The sequence below is a fragment of the Ranitomeya imitator genome, chromosome 7, assembly GCF_032444005.1.
Source record: "Ranitomeya imitator isolate aRanImi1 chromosome 7, aRanImi1.pri, whole genome shotgun sequence".
In the NCBI taxonomy this organism is placed as follows: Eukaryota; Metazoa; Chordata; class Amphibia; order Anura; family Dendrobatidae; genus Ranitomeya; species Ranitomeya imitator.
Genome location: NC_091288.1, coordinates 194,499,414 through 194,518,474, shown reverse-complemented (window position 1 = coordinate 194,518,474; position 19,061 = coordinate 194,499,414). Strand labels below are relative to the sequence as shown.

General features: G+C 36.2%; 1 protein-coding gene across 1 annotated transcript; it reads right to left on the bottom strand.

Moving 5' to 3' along the window:
• Positions 1–727: 727 nt before the first annotated feature.
• On the bottom strand, positions 728–10,783 carry UNCX (UNC homeobox). The gene is made up of 3 exons (XM_069734317.1): positions 10,144–10,783; positions 6,891–7,066; positions 728–1,940 (listed from the first exon to the last, which is right to left on the bottom strand). The coding sequence occupies exons 1-3, from the start codon at positions 10,400–10,402 to the stop codon at positions 918–920; spliced, it is 1,458 nt and encodes a 485-aa protein (XP_069590418.1). The 5' UTR covers positions 10,403–10,783; the 3' UTR covers positions 728–917.
• Positions 10,784–19,061: the final 8,278 nt, after the last annotated feature.

The following is a 19,061-nucleotide window of genomic DNA, read 5'->3' as shown; positions in this document are numbered from 1 at the left end:
ATATTTCATTATATACATAATACATATATATTTATAATGCATTGCATGTGTAACTGCTTAAAATAAAATGCTTGTATATATATATATATATATATATATATATATATATATATATATATATATATCTATATCTATATCTATATCTATATCTATATATATATACATTGCCTGAACAGATTAAGGAAACATATTATAAACATTTATATATATATATATATATATATATATATATATATATATATATATATATATAAATCTTTCTAATATGTTTCCTTAAACTGTTTAGGCAATGTATATATATATATATATATATATATATATATATATATATATATATATACATATATATATATATATATATATATATATATATGTATATATATATATATATATATATATATATATATATACATTGCCAAAATAGATTAATAAAAACATATTATAAGCATATATATAGATATAGATATCTATAAATATAAAACAATGTGTACACCACCAGCCACAGAAACAATTTACATATATATTTTTAAATCTTTATTTATCCCAAAAAAAAAAAAAAAAAGTTGTACATATATAAATATTTTTTATACATTTCTGCATTTTACAAGACTGAGGATTCTCGTTGCTTTTTTTTTTTTGTTACAGTCTCTTTTGGGTTTATTGTTATGTTTGATTTTTCTTTTTTCAATTAATATCATTATTTTTGTATTTGTTTTGTTTGTTTTTTATACAGTTTTCTCCTATAAAGTAGAGCTAAATAGGTCATTGCACCTGATATTAAAGGTTTGTTCTACAGGCTGAAGGCAGATATTTTGTGGGTTCAGCTTTGGGAATGTTTGAAGTCTGTAGAGTCTTTGAGGATTGCTATTTTTATGCTTTTGTTGTTGTATTTTTTATGGGTGGGGGGGGGGGGGAGTTTAATCCATGTCTACTTCTTCACAGTCTATGCTTGGTTTGGGGGTGCAGGGAGGGGGTGCAGGGTCTGAACAGTCTGATGAGTCTCTGGGTTGGGTTTCTCCTGTTGTTGGGGACTTAGGAGACTTTGGCTCTGAGAAAGTGCTGTCCTGCGGCTGGCCAGTCCCTGTGTCCCCTGAAGAAGCCTGGACAAGGCAAGGAGAAACCCCTATGTGGCCCAGACCTTCAGTCTTGCATATGGGGAGGCTGGCCTGCGGAGAGTTCGTGCTGTTCCCGGGGTACATGTGTTTGGGAGAGGTACTCTGATTGGGTTGACTTGAGTTATTATTGTGATTGGGGTCTCTTTGACCCAAGTTTGTGTTACTTTCCTGGGCTGAACTGGTTTTGACAGAAGTCTGTGGCACAATAAAGCCAAGAGGTTGGGTGATGGGGTAAAGTAAAAAGTGACCCTTGCCAATCAAGGTCCTAGGACCAGACAAACTGGGGAAGTCCACACCTGCTTTCCTCTTGGGAGGGGAGTCCGACAGTAAACTTTCCACACTGAATGGGTTGAGTTTCTGGAAGGCAGACCCTCGTCCATTGACACACAAGCCTGAGTTGTGGGTGGTCTCTGTAGAGGAGTCCTTGTCGCTGACCCTGTCTTTGTGTCCTGTGTTTCTTTGGCTTGGGTAGAAGGCTTGCCCTGTTGGGTCACAGCTCGGCTGCGTTTGGTTTCGAGTGTCTGGATAAGTGGTCTCCATAGAGTTGGAGTCATGGGTCTGAGAGAGACCACTGTCACTGTCAGAGCTCGGGGTGTGCAGGGACATGGACGGGGAGTGCTGGAGGCGATTCTGGCTTCTCAGCAGCTTCTTCTCCTGCTTCCTCTTCTTCTTCTCCATCTTCTCCAGCTCCTTCCTGGCGATCTCCTCCGGGTCCATGGGTTCTCCGCTGCAGGTGGTCGGATGGGAGTTATGGGCCGGTCTTCCAGGACCTTTCTTGGTGTTTTCTTTCTTTCTCCACTTTGCTCTGCGATTTTGGAACCAAACCTACACCGGACAATGAAAGTCAATTAACATTCAGCACTGGCGAGGGACACAAGTCACTCTTCATTGCTACTCACAGATTGTTACTCACAGATTGCTACTCACAGATTGCTACTCACAGATTGCTACTCACAGATTGCTACTCACAGATTGCTGCACTGCTCACAGATTGCTGCTCACAGATTGCTACTCACAGATTGTTACTCCCAGATTGCTACTCCCAGATTGTTACTCCCAGATTGCTACTCCCAGATTGTTACTCCCAGATTGCTACTCACAGATTGCTACTCACAGATTGCTGCTCACAGATTGCTACTCACAGATTGCTACTCACAGATTGCTACTCACAGATTGTTACTCCCAGATTGCTACTCACAGATTGCTACTCACAGATTGCTGCACTGCTCACAGATTGCTGCTCACAGATTGCTGCTCACAGATTGCTACTCACAGATTGTTACTCCCAGATTGCTACTCCCAGATTGTTACTCCCAGATTGCTACTCACAGATTGCTACTCACAGATTGCTGCTCACAGATTGCTACTCACAGATTGCTACTCACAGATTGCTACTCACAGATTGTTACTCCCAGATTGCTACTCACAGATTGCTACTCACAGATTGCTGCACTGCTCACAGATTGCTGCTCACAGATTGCTACTCACAGATTGCTGCTCACAGATTGCTACTCCCAGATTGTTACTCCCAGATTGCTACTCACAGATTGCTACTCACAGATTGCTGCTCACAGATTGCTACTCACAGATTGCTGCTCACAGATTGCTACTCACAGATTGTTACTCCCAGATTGCTACTCCCAGATTGCTACTCACAGATTGCTACTCACAGATTGCTGCTCACAGATTGCTACTCACAGATTGTTACTCCCAGATTGCTACTCCCAGATTGCTACTCACAGATTGCTACTCACAGATTGCTGCTCACAGATTGTACTCCCAGATTGCTGCTCACAGATTGCTGCTCACATATTACTACTCACAGATTGCTGCTCACAGATTGCTACTCACAGATTGCTACTCCCAGATTGCTGCTCACAGATTGCTGCTCACATATTACTACTCACAGATTGCTACTCCCAGATTGCTGCTCACAGATTGCTGCTCATATATTACTACTCACAGATTGCTGCTCACAGATTGCTGCTCACATATTACTACTCACAGATTGCTACTCACAGATTGCTGCTCACAGATTGCTACTCACAGATTGCTACTCACAGATTGCTACTCACAGATTTCTGCTCACATATTGCTACTCACAGATTGCTACTCACAGATTGTACTCACAGATTGCTACTCACAGATTGCTACTCACAGATTGCTGCTCACAGATTGCTGCTCACAGATTGTACTCACAGATTGCTACTCACAGATTGCTGCTCACAGATTGCTACTCACAGATTGCTACTCACAGATTGTACTCACAGATTGCTACTCACAGATTGCTACTCACAGATTGCTACTCACAGATTGCTACTCACAGATTGCTGCTCACAGATTGCTGCTCACAGATTGCTACTCACAGATTGCTGCTCACAGATTGCTACTCACAGATTGCTGCTCACAGATTGCTGCTCACAGATTGCTACTCACAGATTGCTGCTCACAGATTGCTACTCACAGATTGCTACTCACAGATTGTTACTCACAGATTGCTACTCACAGATTGCTGCTCACAGATTGCTACTTACAGATTGCTGCTCACAGATTGCTACTCACAGATTGCTGCTCACAGATTGTCACTCACAGATTGCTACTCACAGATTGCTACTCACAGATTGCTACTCACAGATTGCTACTCACAGATTGCCACTCAGATTGCTGCTGCTCACAGATTGCTACTCACAGATTGCTACTCACAGATTGCCACTCACAGATTGCTGCTGCTCACAGATTGCTGCTCACAGATTGCTACTCACAGATTGTTACTCACAGATTGCTACTCACAGATTGCTACTCACAGATTGTTACTCACAGATTGCTGCTGCTCACAGATTGCTATGGGTGTTTGTTTTAACTAAACTTGTGGAGCACAAATTGTCCTAAATTCTCCCAGTGGTGTGCACTGTTCCTTCCAAAGTATTCAGAATAATCTCTAAGGATAATATGAATTGGAACCACGATCTATCTATCTATCTATCTATCTATCTATCTATCTATCTATCTATCTATCTATCTATCTATCTATCTATTATCTATCTATCTATCATCTATCTATCTATCTATCTATCATCTATCTATCTATCATCTATCTATCTATCTATCTATCTATCTATCTATCTATCTATCATCTATCTATCTATTATCTATCTATCATCTATCTATCTATCTATCTATCTATCTATTATCTATTTATTATCTATCTATCTATCTATCTATCTATCTATCTATTATCTATCTATTTATTATCTATCTATTATCTATCTATCTATCATCTATCTATTTATCTATCTATCACATAATCAAAGTTCTTTTTAACAGATTATGTATGGAATAAGCATATATTAATTAATATTTCGAGAAAATCCAATTCTCACCAATACACACACACGTACACACATACACACACACATATATATTTAAAAAATGCTACATTTGTAGGAATACATTCGTCTGTAGTGCATTGGATGGTTTGTGTTGATCGACTCCATGATTTTACGATGCCATCGTGACTTTTACGATCTTTTAACCACATAAAAGTGTTGATCCAATTATTCCACCCACGTTAAAAAAAAAATCCAGCCGAAACTTGTAAAATTCTACATTGATAAGTACAACATTACAAACACGGTGGTAAATGATATTTCCAGGTTTTTATACGAGAATCTCAAGAACTCTAACAATAAAAAAAAATGTAAATCCAAAAGGCGAGCAGTAACTAGATATCTGTATCGATGCAGGAGGACTGGTGAATAATAATAAAACCAAAACATTAACTACAATCATAACTAGAAATAAAAAAATAAAAAAATGATTTAATTAAATAACTAAAGATTATTAAAACTTAAAAAAAAAATGTTCTTACACACGGCTATGGAGACAACAGTATTGGGACATTTAGAAAAAAAATACTTTGTGTGCTTTTGTGCTGAGTCAGAAATTAATTCTCTTTTCTATGTATTTATTATTACGTTGGATTTTATTTATTGTAATTATTTTCTCACCCTACAAATAATAAAAAAATGTAGCAAAAATAAAATAATAATAATATTAATAATAATAACAATAATAATAATGATGATATCTATACAGACTCTGTTTACAATTTTGGACACCCCTCCTCCCTTTCCTCTAACCCCCTTCAAAGTTTATTTAGAGCCTCTCGCCTCCCCCCATCCTATAAAACCTTTTGTGTTAATTCCAGGCGGTTGCTGCCATTGAGAATTACCTCATTATGGAATTAAAGGGGAAAGTGAGGTCCAGGCTTCACTTAACAATCTCAGAACAAATTGGATGAAAAGGTTTGAAACCAGAAGAGGTCAGAGGGGGGAGAGAGTGCATTTTGTAAATATCCCTTGAAACAAAGCTAATGCTTTAATAATACAGGGCTCCACTCTTCTTTATTATAAACTCCACACCTCCAGGGTCTTAATTACACCCTGGCCTCCTGCCTTTTACCTTTAAGCACATTCACAGGGGGGTCCCCTGGTATTAAAACCACTATATAATTCTGTGTTTATGTGGAAACTATAAGTAAACAATTAATGGAAAATTATATTGAATCACCTATATTAGTTGCAATTTTTCCCCCCATGTATTTATGTCTCTATAAAGAGTTTATGTACTCACTACATATATAGTATTTATATTATTTCTACACCATCTATCTAAATATATGTATATAGAGAGAGAGAAAGAGAAAGAGAGAGTTCGACAGATAGATGAGAAAGAAAGAAAGAAAGAAAGAAAGAAAGAAAGAAAGAAAGAAAGAAAGAAAGAAAGAAAGAAAGAAAGAAAGAAAGGGAGGAAGTATGGATGAATAGATAGAAAAAAAGAGAAAGTAAGAAATAAGAAATATTAGATAAATCATAGATAAATAGATAGATAATCGATTAATAAATAGATTATAGATAGCTAGGCAGAGATAGATAGATAGATAGATAGATAGATAGATAGATAGATAGATAGATAGATAGATAGATAGATAGATAAGAGAATAAAATAGAAAGTAAGAAATAAGAGATAGATGAAAAAAGAATAAAATAGAAAGTAAGAAATAAGAGATAGATAGATAAAAAAAAAAGAATAAAATAGAAAGTAAGATAGGGAGATGATAGATAATAGATAGATAGATAGATAGATAGATAGATAGATAGATAGATAGATAAAAAAGAGAATACAATAGAAAGAAATAAGATATAGATAATAAATAGATAGATAGATAGATAGATAGATAGATAGACAGATATTTCTCACTGCATGGAGTTTTTATTTCTATACTATTATGTTAGGATTCCATCCAAATTATCACATATAAAAATATTCATTTATTAAAATAAATATAATATATCAACATAAATTCTAAAAAAAAATAAAGAAAAGTATAAACAGTAAAAAAAAATCCTAAAAGACATGAAAAAAATCAATAAAATACAAATGTTGAACTCTGAAAAAGTCTAAGTTTGCTATATAAATATCACCGGTATAGTTTGCAACGATGATTATTTTAATTCCCTTCAGTGTTTTGCCATAAACATGCAGGTATAAATAATTCATTAGATGTAATAATTCAAAGGCAAGACATCTGTACAACATTGTAGATAATATCGCTGAGTTCATTTGAAGCACATTACACAAAGGGGATATGGATATGCAAATAGAGATGCCACAGCTAGGAAAATGCGCCTAATTAAAACGCAATTAAAGCTGCAATTCGGGGCTTATTTAGACAGTGGTGTGACTTCTTTTTTTTGCGTGTTTTTTTTTTTTTACCTGAACCCTGGATTCCACCAGGTCCAGCCTTAGGGCCAGGGCTTCTCTCATGAACACATCCGGATAGTGGCTTTCATTGAAGGCTTTCTCCAGCTCTTCCAGCTGCCATCCTGTAAAGTTGGTCCTGGTTCTCCTCCTCTTGCACCCTGGACTCTCCTTATCGGGGTCGCTGGAGTCTAGAACAGAGCAGGTCAATGTCAGCAGGAGGATGGAGCACAATATACAGCATGTAGTCTGTCCTGGGCTACAAACATAGTCAAAGTCTGACTTTAAAGAGTTGTCTGAGCCGCTGATCAAAGCCATTTTATGACCTGTTCCCACGTTTGGGGAAGTGAATTTACAAAATGGGAAAAGGGTTACAGGGACCCCCTGCAGAGAAATGCCTTTTCCATCCCTAGTTTGTGTCCCTTTCCCACCCATTGTCATCACCCCAGACCCTCACCTCCAGATCTGTCACCTTATGGGACCCCAAGAGAGAATTTTCTTTAAAAACACAAAAAAAAAAAAACAAAAGTTGTAGATTTCGCAGGACATAATAACATGAAATGTAATATGTAATATAAAAAGTGAGGATGTAAAGAAAAATAGTCCAGGAATAAAGCTGATTCTTCAGACTGTGATTGTTTGTCTGCAGCCCTGACACATGCTGTGATGTGCACGTGTATGATGCCCCCACATTGCCGGGGACCCCCATAAAACGTCACTCTCCCATTTGTTTTTTTTCTAGTAATGGGGTGTGAATGAGTGGTGCTAAATGGCTGGATGATGTTTTTGTTGTCGCTTTTGATCCTTGGGTATATATATATATATATATATATATATATATATATATATATATATATATATATATATATATTAGTTTATTTAATGGCAGAACCCCCAGTATCATACATTTATAGCTCTGTATTATTTATTAGATTATTAACCAAATTTAGGAATATTGGATATGTGCAATACTGTCTGTGATAACCCCCAGCTCTGAGCTTTCTATGGAGCTTTTACTCTCTGCACACAGTGGTTTCAGGCTTCACCTACAGAAATCTCCCTGCTGTGCATTATACATAGATACAACTTATAGCACCCGATTATGACATGATCCCCCCCATAAATGTGCATTACATAGAGAAATACAACTCACACCACCCAGTAATTGACCCCCCTGCACTGAGCATTATATACTGATCTATACCTAGTCATATCAGGCTTCTGCTCCCATTACTGTTCATTATATACAGATTCATTATTTCACACTTGTCCTTTAGGCATTGTTCATTGTACCCAGTCATCATAAGCTTGTTCTCCAGCACTGAGCATTATATACAATATTATAGTGCCCAGATATTTTAGGCTTTTCTCCAGCACTATGCCTTATATATACATATTAGTATAATGCCCGGTTATTTTAAGCTTGTTCTCCAGCACTGAGCATTATATACAATATTATAGTGCCCAGATATTTTAGCTTGTTCTCCAGCACTATGCCTTATATATACATATTAGTATAATGCCCGGTTATTTTAAGCTTGTTCTCCAGCACTGTGCATTGTTTACCCATATAGTATAGTGTCCAGATTTTTTTTTCTCCAGCACTGTGCCTTATATAACCATATAGTATAGTGCCCAGATATTTTAGGGTTTTTTTCTCCAGCAAGGTTTCATTTATAAATATAGTATAGTGTCCAGATATTTTAGGCTTTTCTCCAGCACTGTGCCTTGTTTATACATATAGTATAGTGCCCAGATATTTTAATTTTTTCTCCAGCACTATGTATTATATATATATAACCATATAGTATAGTGCCCAGATATTTTCGTTTTTTTCTCCAGCACTATGTGTTATATATATATAACCATATAGTATAGTGCCCAGATATTTTAGGTTTTTTTTCCAGCACTGTTTTATTTATACATATAGTATAGTGCCCAGTTATTTTAGGCTTTTCTCCAGCACTGTGCCCTATATACACATACTATACCCCCTTGTTATTTCAGGCTTTTCTCCAGCACCTGTATATAACCAACTGCCCCCCTTGTACTAACCATTGTACACCCGGCTATTCCCAATTATCACCCAGCTATATGACTGCAGGCTGCCCTGTATAGCACCCTGTTATTTCAGGGTTCACCTCCAGCACTGGGCATGATATTCTTCAGGCTTGTTCCACAGCTCTGGGTATTACACGGATAAATCAGGCTATAGTCTCCCATGTACATAATATCCCTCCTCACTGTGCGGCATAGGGATCTCCCAGCACCCTGTTATTTTGGGGCACTGTGCATTATAGGGATCTCCCAGCACCCTGTTATTTTGGGGCACTGTGCATTATAAGGATCTTCCAGCACCCTGTTATTTTGGGATACTGTGCATTATAGGGATCTCCCAGCACCCTATTATTTTGGGGTACTGTGCATTATAGGGATCTCCCAGCACCCTGTTATTTTGGGGTACTGTGCATTATAGGGATCTCCCAGCACCCTGTTATTTTGGGGCACTGTGCATTATAAGGATCTCCCAGCACCCTGTTATTTTGGGGTACTGTGCATTATAGGGATCTCCCAGCACCCTGTTATTTTGGGGTACTGTGCATTATAGGGATCTCCCAGCACCCTGTTATTTTGGGGTACTGTGCATTATAGGGATCTCCCAGCACCCTGTTATTTTGGGGTACTGTGTGTTATAGGGATCTCCCAGCACCCTGTTATTTTTGGGTACTGTGCATTATAGGGATCTCCCAGCACCCTGTTATTTTGGGGTACTGTGCGTTATAGGGATCTCCCAGCACCCTGATATTTTGGGGTACTGTGCATTATAGGGATCTCCCAGCACCCTGTTATTTTGGGGTACTGTGCATTATAGGGATCTCCCAGCACCCTGTTATTTTGGGGTACTGTGCATTATAGGGATCTCCCAGCACCCTGTTATTTTGGGGTACTGTGTGTTATAGGGATCTCCCAGCACCCTGTTATTTTGGGGTACTGTGCGGTATAGGGATCTCCCGGCACCCTGTTATTTTGGGGTACTGTGTGTTATAGGGATCTCCCACCACCCTGTTATTTTGGGGTACTGTGTGTTATAGGGATCTCCCACCACCCTGTTATTTTGGAGTACTGTGCATTATATGACTCTAGGCTTGTCCCCCCATATTAGTGAGCCCTCCAGTACACAGATACATAGGTGCCAGCTCCCAATGTCTCCTCCTGTACAGATGTATAATCATAGCACCCATGTCCCCCAGTAGTGTGCAGCTCTTACCTGACAACTTGTACTGCTGATTGTCTCCATTCATCCCACATCCAGAGGGGATCAGAGGGGTCGGATTGACCACAGATGCAGAGCAGGAGCCATTGAGTAATCCGTCTATGGAGAAGGGCACCTGGGCTGCAGACTGCAGCTGGTGGCTGGCTAACTCATACACATGGTGATGGCTGAGGGGGTAAGGGAAGCCCACCATGCCACTCATGGAGCCCCCAAACTGGGCATGAGGATGCTCTAGGATCCTACTGTCCATCATGTCCCTGGATCGGGCAGCTGAGGGGCTGCTGCTGCTGGTGCTGGTGGTGGGACCTCAGTAACATGCAGTGACCAGCGAGGAGGGGACATGCCACCAGCACAGGATGAGCATTACTTTATCAACATCAAGCTCCCAATAATTAGCTCAGGCTTGGGGAATTTGGGACCAATAAGAAACCTTAATCGGCGGTGACGTCAGAGACGTGGCTGTGCAGGAAACGTTTTCCATATCGATTGCTAATTATACCTGACATCCACCTCAATAAACAATATCAGGGCTGTCACAACAAGACAAGGGGGGCTGAGATAAGAACTACATCACAACAAGGGGCTGGAGCAGAACCGAATGCATCTGATTGATACCCAGCTAAATACTCTCTGCACACATACACTTGGAGGAGGAAAAAAAAACCTTCTTCTCCTTCTCCTCCTCCTCCTCCTCCTCCCTCCCTGCTTCCAAGCACTAATAGATTTCACTTTAAACATTCTCAGGCTTGTTGTAGGGATTTTTTCACCAGAAAATGCTTCTACTCTCTGAACCTTTAAAGTGATGTTGCTCCAATTACTGGGAGACATTGAGCAGCAAATAGACTGATCTAATAATAGGAGTATTCATCATCCCTTCTTCCAAAGCTGTCACATTGCATTTAAAACTACAAGCCTCCTCATCTACTCACAGCTCAGGCTCAAGCTTGCTTTTTTCTTTTTTTTTTCCCCCTTTTTTTTTTCCTCCTTCTTCATTTTTTTCTTCCAATACAGTATTTAAAGATCTTATACATTAGAGCTACAAGGAGGTCTCAGCCCTTATTGATAGACCCTGCATTTAACCCCCCACCCCCACCTCCCTCCAGGCTTGGCAGCAAAGGAGTTAATCAAATAGGTCTTCTTATTAGTTTTGCTATGATTAATGGGTGACATTGATTTATTTCAATAAGTGTGACATTTTTTTTTCCTTCTCTTTATTTTCTCTTTAATGAATTGAGATTTATTTATGGTAGATGTAGTGGGTGTAAGTGAGGATAAGGAGTAATTATTGGTTGGAGGCTATGTTATTATTATTATTATTATTTATTTTAATAGATATTACTATTTTCTTATTATTATTATTATTTATTTTAATAGATATTACTATTTTCTTATTATTATTTTTATTATTATTTATTTTAATAGATATTACTATTTTCTTATTATTATTATTATTTATTTTAATAGATATTACTATTTTCTTATTATTATTATTATTTATTTTAATAGATATTACTATTTTCTTATTATTTTTATTATTATTACTTATTTTAATAGATATTACTATTTTCTTATTATTTTTATTATTATTACTTATTTTAATAGATATTACTATTTTCTTATTATTTTTATTATTATTATTATTATTATTATTTATTTTAATAGATATTAATATTTTCTTATTATTTTTATTATTATTATTTATTTTAATAGATATTACTATTTTCTTATTATTTTTTATTATTTTTATTATTATTATTACTATTAATAATAATATGTAAAGAAAATAGTAAAAGTAGTACCTACAAAACTTAATGATATTATTATTAATAATAATATATGAAGAAAATACTCAAAGGTATAGCTACTAAAATTAGTGATAATATTATTATTAATAATATATGAAGAAAATAGTAAAAGTAATAGCTAAAAAATTAATGATGATATTATTATTAATAATAATATACAAAGAAAATAGTAAAAGTCATATCTACAAAATTAATGATAATTATTATTAATAAGAGTTGAAGAAAATAGTTAAAGCGATATCTAAAAAATGATAGTATTATTATTAATAATAATGTACAAAGAAAATAGTAAAATTAATATCTACAAAATTAATGATAATATTATTATTAATTATAAAGGAAGAAAATAGTTAAAGCAATATCTACAAAAATTAATGATAATAATAATAATAATAATAATAATGAGAAAATATCTACTAAAATAAACAAAAACAATAATTTATATTACACTAATATTATTAATATTAATAATAAAGATAGTAAAAATGATAAAAACAATAATTATCATCATTAAAAAAATAACAGTGACTAATATTATTAATAATAATAATAATACTAATAATGATAATAAGACGACAAAGATAAAGATGAAGAAAATAGTAATAGATAACTATAGTAGTATTTATTAAAACAAAAATAACAATAGAAATGCTAAAAAGCATACTAACAACAATAAAGCAAATAAAAATGACTAAACAACTAATAATAATAAACATCATTCTAATATCAACATAAAAGTAAATAATAATAGTAGCAGTACAAAGAATATATATAATAAACTGTAACATTATCACCCTACAGCAGAGAGGAGACTGTCACCTTAATTCTTCTACTTCCTTTAAAGACATGAAGGAAATCACAGAAGTGTAAATATTTCAATTACACAGGATGAGAGGTCTGCATTCTTCTTTTTAGGTTGAGCCTAAAATATACCCCACTGTTCTGTGTATCCAGGGAGATGAGTATATTGTCAGGCTGAAATATTCTAGCAGATCACCCCCTTATCACCAGATAACCAGAAAACACATGACCCAGAAGTGGAAAGGGAGATAAGAGACACAGGGATAATACACAGGATAAATAATATAGTAGAACTTTACTATATATATATATATATATATATATATATATATATATATATATATATATATTATCCTGAAAGGTTCAGACTGGATTTTATATCTGTTTTAAAATGCAGAATGATTTATGTTTATGTTAAAATAGAATAGAAAGAAGAGAGAGAGTGTGAATATTATTATGTTATAGCCTATACCGTGTGCCATACATTACATATATATTAACAGAACTCTATATAAATATATATGTGAGTGTTATATATAGATAGATAGATAGATAGATAGATATAGATATATACATAAAGGCATGTTTAAGATACATATACATATATATATATATATATATATATATATATAAATAAAATAAATGATTTCATATATCATGCCACATAGTGTGTCGGATACACCACATATTGATTTTTATATCTTCTATATCTTACATTCTTATATTACAAGCACACATATTTAGTGCAATCTATTTATTGTGGCCTATATTTCACACACACACACACACACACACACACACACACACACAACACACACACACACACACACACACACACACACACACACACACACAAACACACACACACACTCTCTCTCATGTATGTATATATAACCTTGTAAAGTGTACCTTATATTACACAAACATTACATACATATTTCATACATAGCACGAACACTTTATACATATATATATATATATATATATATATATATATATTTTGCACCTTATAAGGTGTCCTTACATTACACATTCACTCGCACATAAAAGTTCACAAAGCATAACCAAAACCTTCCACCCTGATCTTTTCACCATGTTTTACAGTGATTGTGAACATAAAATATGGCATTCAATAAACAGGCTAGTGTCTATTAGTGCAGCGTCATTATAGCTTTATACGTGTATTATTCTTTCCAGTATGTTATGTATTTGTGTGCAGATCCACACTATCATCTGTATTGTCAATATTAGATTTGATCATATGAATAATATTTAATACTCTTTATGGGTGAACAGTTTTTGCGTGTTCAACACCTTCTATTCTTATCTTACGTAATATTATTACTATTGTTGCTCATGGGTCTTATAGGAGTGTTTTGAGGCCATTTATACAATTATTCACATTTGTGATGATGATTATACCAGTAATGTCTTGTGGCCTATAACTGAATACTTTGGGGGTGATTGTACATTTATTATTATAAAATTGTATTATTATTACTTATAAAAGTTTTTAGGATGTAGATATATTTGTTGCAATCTTCTTCTTTTTCTAACTCTTCTTCTTCCTCTTCTTCTTCCTCTTCTTCTTCCTCTTCTTCTTCCTCTTCTTCTTCCTCTTCTTCTTCCATTCTTCTTCCTCTTCTTCTTCCTTTTCTTCTTCCTCTTCTTCCTCTTCTTCTTCTTCTTCCTCTTCTTCTCCCTCTTCTTCTCCCTCTTCTTCCTTTTCTTCTTCCTCTTCTTCTTCCTCTTCTTCTTTCTCTTCTTCTTCCTCTTCTTCCTTTTCTTCCTTTTCTTCTTCCTCTTCTTTTCCTCTTCTTCTTCCTCTTCTTCCTCTTCTTCTTCCTCTTCTTCTTCCTCTTCTTCCTCTTCTTCTTCCTCTTCTTCTTCCTCTTCTTCCTCTTCTTCTTCCTCTTCTTCCTCTTCTTCTTCCTCTTCTTCTTCATCTTCCTCTACTTCTTCATCTTTGTTTTCTTCTTTTTAATATTATTGTTATGATGTAATAGCAAAAAATAATAAAATGTTATTTTATTTATTATGCGTTGCTTATATAGCGCCATCATATTCCATAGCGCTTTACAGACATCATCATCACTGTCCCCATTGGAGCTCACAATCTAAATTCCTTGTCTGTATGCCTTTGGGTAATATTATTAATCATCAATGCAAGCTAGGTTCCTAAAGGCACGATGTTTTATTATTATTATAGCATTATTAATAATTGTAATATTATCACTACTATTATTACTACTACTACTATTACTACTACTACTAATGCTAGTAATAATAATAATCCATTGTGGCATGAAGGAACCTACCTTACAGTGAAGATACAACAACAATAATAATAATAATATTAGTAATATTAATAATTATAATAATAATAATCCTTTGTGGCATGAAGGAGCCTACCTTGCAGTGAGGATAAAATAATAATAATAATAATAATAATAATACCAGTAATAATAATAATGCATTGTGGCATGAAGGAGCCTACCTTGCAGTGAGGATAAAATAATAATAATAATAATAATAATACCAGTAATAATAATAATGCATTGTGGCATGAAGGGGCTTACCTTGCAGTCATGATACATTTAGAATTATTATTCCTATTATTGTTTTATTATTTTGTGTTATTATGTCTCGCCATGTTGGCTCTGTGACATTCCACGCAGTGATACCCCCAGTATTATATCTAGTCCTGCACATCGGGTCTTTAGGGGTGTTGATCTACTCTAGAATTTATCAGCATTGTGTAGTAAAAAGTAGAGATAAGAAACCAGTGTTGGTATTAATTTTCAGGTCAGGGGCCAAGGGCTTCACTTTTCTCCATAATTTAATTTCTTTCTCAATAAATACTAAATGTAAACTGTGTCCTCTGCACCACATTTTGCCTGTAGCAATAAACGCCTCATTTTCTGTTGGATTTTCAGGAGAGGAATGCAGGGGGAAACGTGTTTCTGAATACAGAATGGTAATCAAGTCCCAGAGAAGAAAAGGGACTTTCTCTCTCAATCTCTCTCTCTTTATAATAAAGAATTAATTCGACTTTATTTATCCCATTTTCTAGAGCTGACAGAATGTTAATTTGAGTTGAAATTTCTCTCGCCTCTCACTCCGTGACCCCTTGCACCCAGATTGGCGTGTTGTAATAACCTGAATCTTTCAACAGAAGCCTCGATAATTGTTACCTTATTAGCATGCAAATTGTTTAATTAATATTATTATGAAGAAGCATATAATCCGTCCCTCACTTGACCCTGAGTCCACATAGCAACTGCCTTTGTGAATTTCAATGTGTAAATGTTTTTAATCGACTCTGTTTGAATGTAGCAAGAAGCTTTAAAAATAAGATCTCTTAAAGAGTGTGAGAGCCGCCTTGAAAGGAGGCCTTGGCTTTGATGCATCTACAAGCTCTCATATCTCTTTCTGGGCCTTTCAATCTAAACACAAGTCATGCAAGTCGTTTTATTCTTTTTTTTTTTTTTCTTTTTTATTATTATTATTTTTTTTTTTTTGAACATCAAAATTTAATAATTGCCTCCTTGTCAATTGGTTTCTTTAAATGCAACCCCCTTGAATCCTGAGTGCTGTTCCAAGCAAACAGAACTCACAGCAGCTCAGTGAAAAGCAGCCCTTGACATCAAGTCCTGAGAGACACTGCATTTAAATCCCTTTTTCTGCAGCCGAGTGACATTGTCAGATGCTGCCTTTAATTAACTTGATAATAAGACGTACAAGACTCGGATTCGGGAAGCCTGTGCGAGGCGGATTCTTTCTACTTTTATAGCAATCTGCTTGGTTTATCTCCCCTAACAGGGTCTTCGTGGCTTGTAGCGGTTCCAGTGAAGTCCCATATTCGTTGGAAGGACGAACTTACGGCTAGATGAGTTCCTAACTAGAAGATCTGGGTCCAAATGCAAAATCTGGAACTGGTTCCCCCAATTATCCTATGGTTCTGGCCTCATAAGAGCCACTTTTGACCACTTTAGGCTTAGCCGTAACCTCCTCATTGTTGCACCCCCCCAAGTCTCATATACAGTAATGCTGATATTAGCTGGAATCTAAAGATACAGCTGTAGTTGAGCGTTTTTTGTAGTTTTGGATAGGGCTGAAGGAACTGGTGGATAAAAGGTCCCCTGTGCAAGAACGGTATATGAGCACTTTGCCCAAGAGCTCAACCAGCTTTGGGGTTAAAAATGGGCCTCCTTACCTCTTGAGTCGCTGTGTAGCCAAATAGGTTGCACCTATGATATGTCCACCCCTGGCTGAGGGTAAACCTTATGTGTTATGTCAAGATATAGACTGAAACTAATAGCCATGAAGAGTTAATTGCCACCTACTAGGACCTCCGATTTGTCATTCAGTCTTCCATTACCGATGAAAGTAATTGAGCAATGGGAGCACTCTACGAACTGTCCTAGATGCAATATAATGGGAAATCTACTGTCCTATACATCCTGAATCTGTGTTACATGTACCCCAGGGGGTATATACCATGTCTTTTGTGGTTCCTTATAGTCCTGATGCTGTGCTTATAATAGGCGGCACAGTGTATGGTCCAAGCCCCAAGGCACTTTTAGGCGATTTATTTAGGTAAGATGGTACCTGGGTTAAAACAGTGAGATTCGTACAAGATAGTTCTGATACTAGTAATATATAACCTGGGAATAACACTTGTGGTGCCATATATGACTTAGAAATAACAAGCTCAAGACTTAGATGGAGGTTTCCCAAATCCGATATACAGTTTGTTTTTTATCCATCTTTGGTTCAACCTCAAGCCATGGCGACCTGATGGATCAATGATCTGTAGGAAGATCGATCTTGTGCAAGCCTAGATAAGTCCACCAGGGTCTTCTCCGTCATTATCTTGATAGTATCAAGTCATTGGGTTGCTGGTCTTACACTTCACCTTGTTCCTTCTATTCTTCCGGTCATGATGTCATTCTCCAGTGATCGCTCTTTTCTTATGATGTGTCCAAATAGGCAAGTCATAGCTTGGTGATCCTTGCTTCAAGTTACATGTCTGGCTTGAGAATACAGTACAGTCTAGAAATAATAGTTTTGTCTATTAATGCATTGATCATAAGTAAAATGGTATAACTATGGAGTTAGAGGAGTTGTCCACTGTTCAATCACTAGATTCCCCCATGTAAAATAAAAACAGCCTGTACTCAACTCCGGTGCCATTCTAGGAATGTCGGCACCCGGCCTGACATTATTATGTCACTTGAGCCACTAATGGGTCGCTTCACTAACACTTATTTTGGACAAAACTGACGTCCAGAGAAGGTTATAAAGCAGCAGCAGTTCTGATTTCCTCTGAAAGAAGAAATAGTGAAGCGGCCAATTAGCGGCCGATGATTGGCTGCAGGGCTTCCTTGACATAACAACACGCGAGTCTACGGCAGACCTGGCATTCACATCTCTGGATCGGCATCTACACAGAAAGTGATTAAAGGGTGCTTTTATTCTACGTGGGGGACTATTCTTATTGAGAAAGGGTTGTTCACTACTTGGACAACCCCTTCTCAATTACAATAGTCCCCCACGTATAAAAAAAGCATTGTTTACTCACTTCCTGTGTGGATGCCAATCCAGCGATGTCTAAGCCGGGTCTGCCGTGGCTCGCGTGATGTTATGAAGGACCCCATACACATTATACTAATGTCAGCCGAGCCCTCAAATATCAGCCAATATTCCAATGTAATAAACGTTCCCCAACTCTGCACCGACAGATCACATCGACGCAAAGAAGAATTTCAACAGCCGATACTTTTATTAGCCAACCGCTAACTATGTGTCCATATATCCGGGCCATCCATATCACATTTTTGTGCTTTAAATTGAAGACAACTGATGTCAAAATTACATCGGTTGCTATCAGGTTTGGTTTTTTAACCATTTTCTACTGCAAAACTGGTGAGTTAGATCGAAATATGCAACATAAAGCATTTGCATAAGAATGATAAATGTGTCCTAACGCCCCAATTATACAAGTTTTTTGGGTGATTGCATAGGAGAGAATGATGTTCATGACCATAACCCACCCGTAATGCACTTTCTCCATAATTCCAGCATTTCTTGGAGAATATGGCTCATGCTACACTACAGTAAATGCACCCTTTACTCACTCCCGCACTCTCTAATGGTAAAATACACTAGCGGGCAAAGGCCATCTTTAACTTTCATGCTGTGGACTATTACAAGGAGGCTACTCAAACTGATTTCTCAAATTTCTTGCCACTTTTATTGGTCATTTACACACTCACCAATATTTTAGACCTGAATAAAAGGATA

Bases quoted from the DNA above. Each gene is read 5' to 3' on its own strand.
- UNCX (XM_069734317.1), bottom strand. From the start codon at position 10,402: ATGATGGACAGTAGGATCCTAGAGCATCCTCATGCCCAGTTTGGGGGC. The intron at 7,067-10,143 runs GTAAGAGCTGCA...GCTCTGTTCTAG, and splicing joins TCAGCAGTACAAGTTGTCAG to ACTCCAGCGACCCCGATAAG. The intron at 1,941-6,890 runs GTAAAAAAAAAA...TGTCCGGTGTAG, and splicing joins TGGTGGAATCCAGGGTTCAG to GTTTGGTTCCAAAATCGCAG.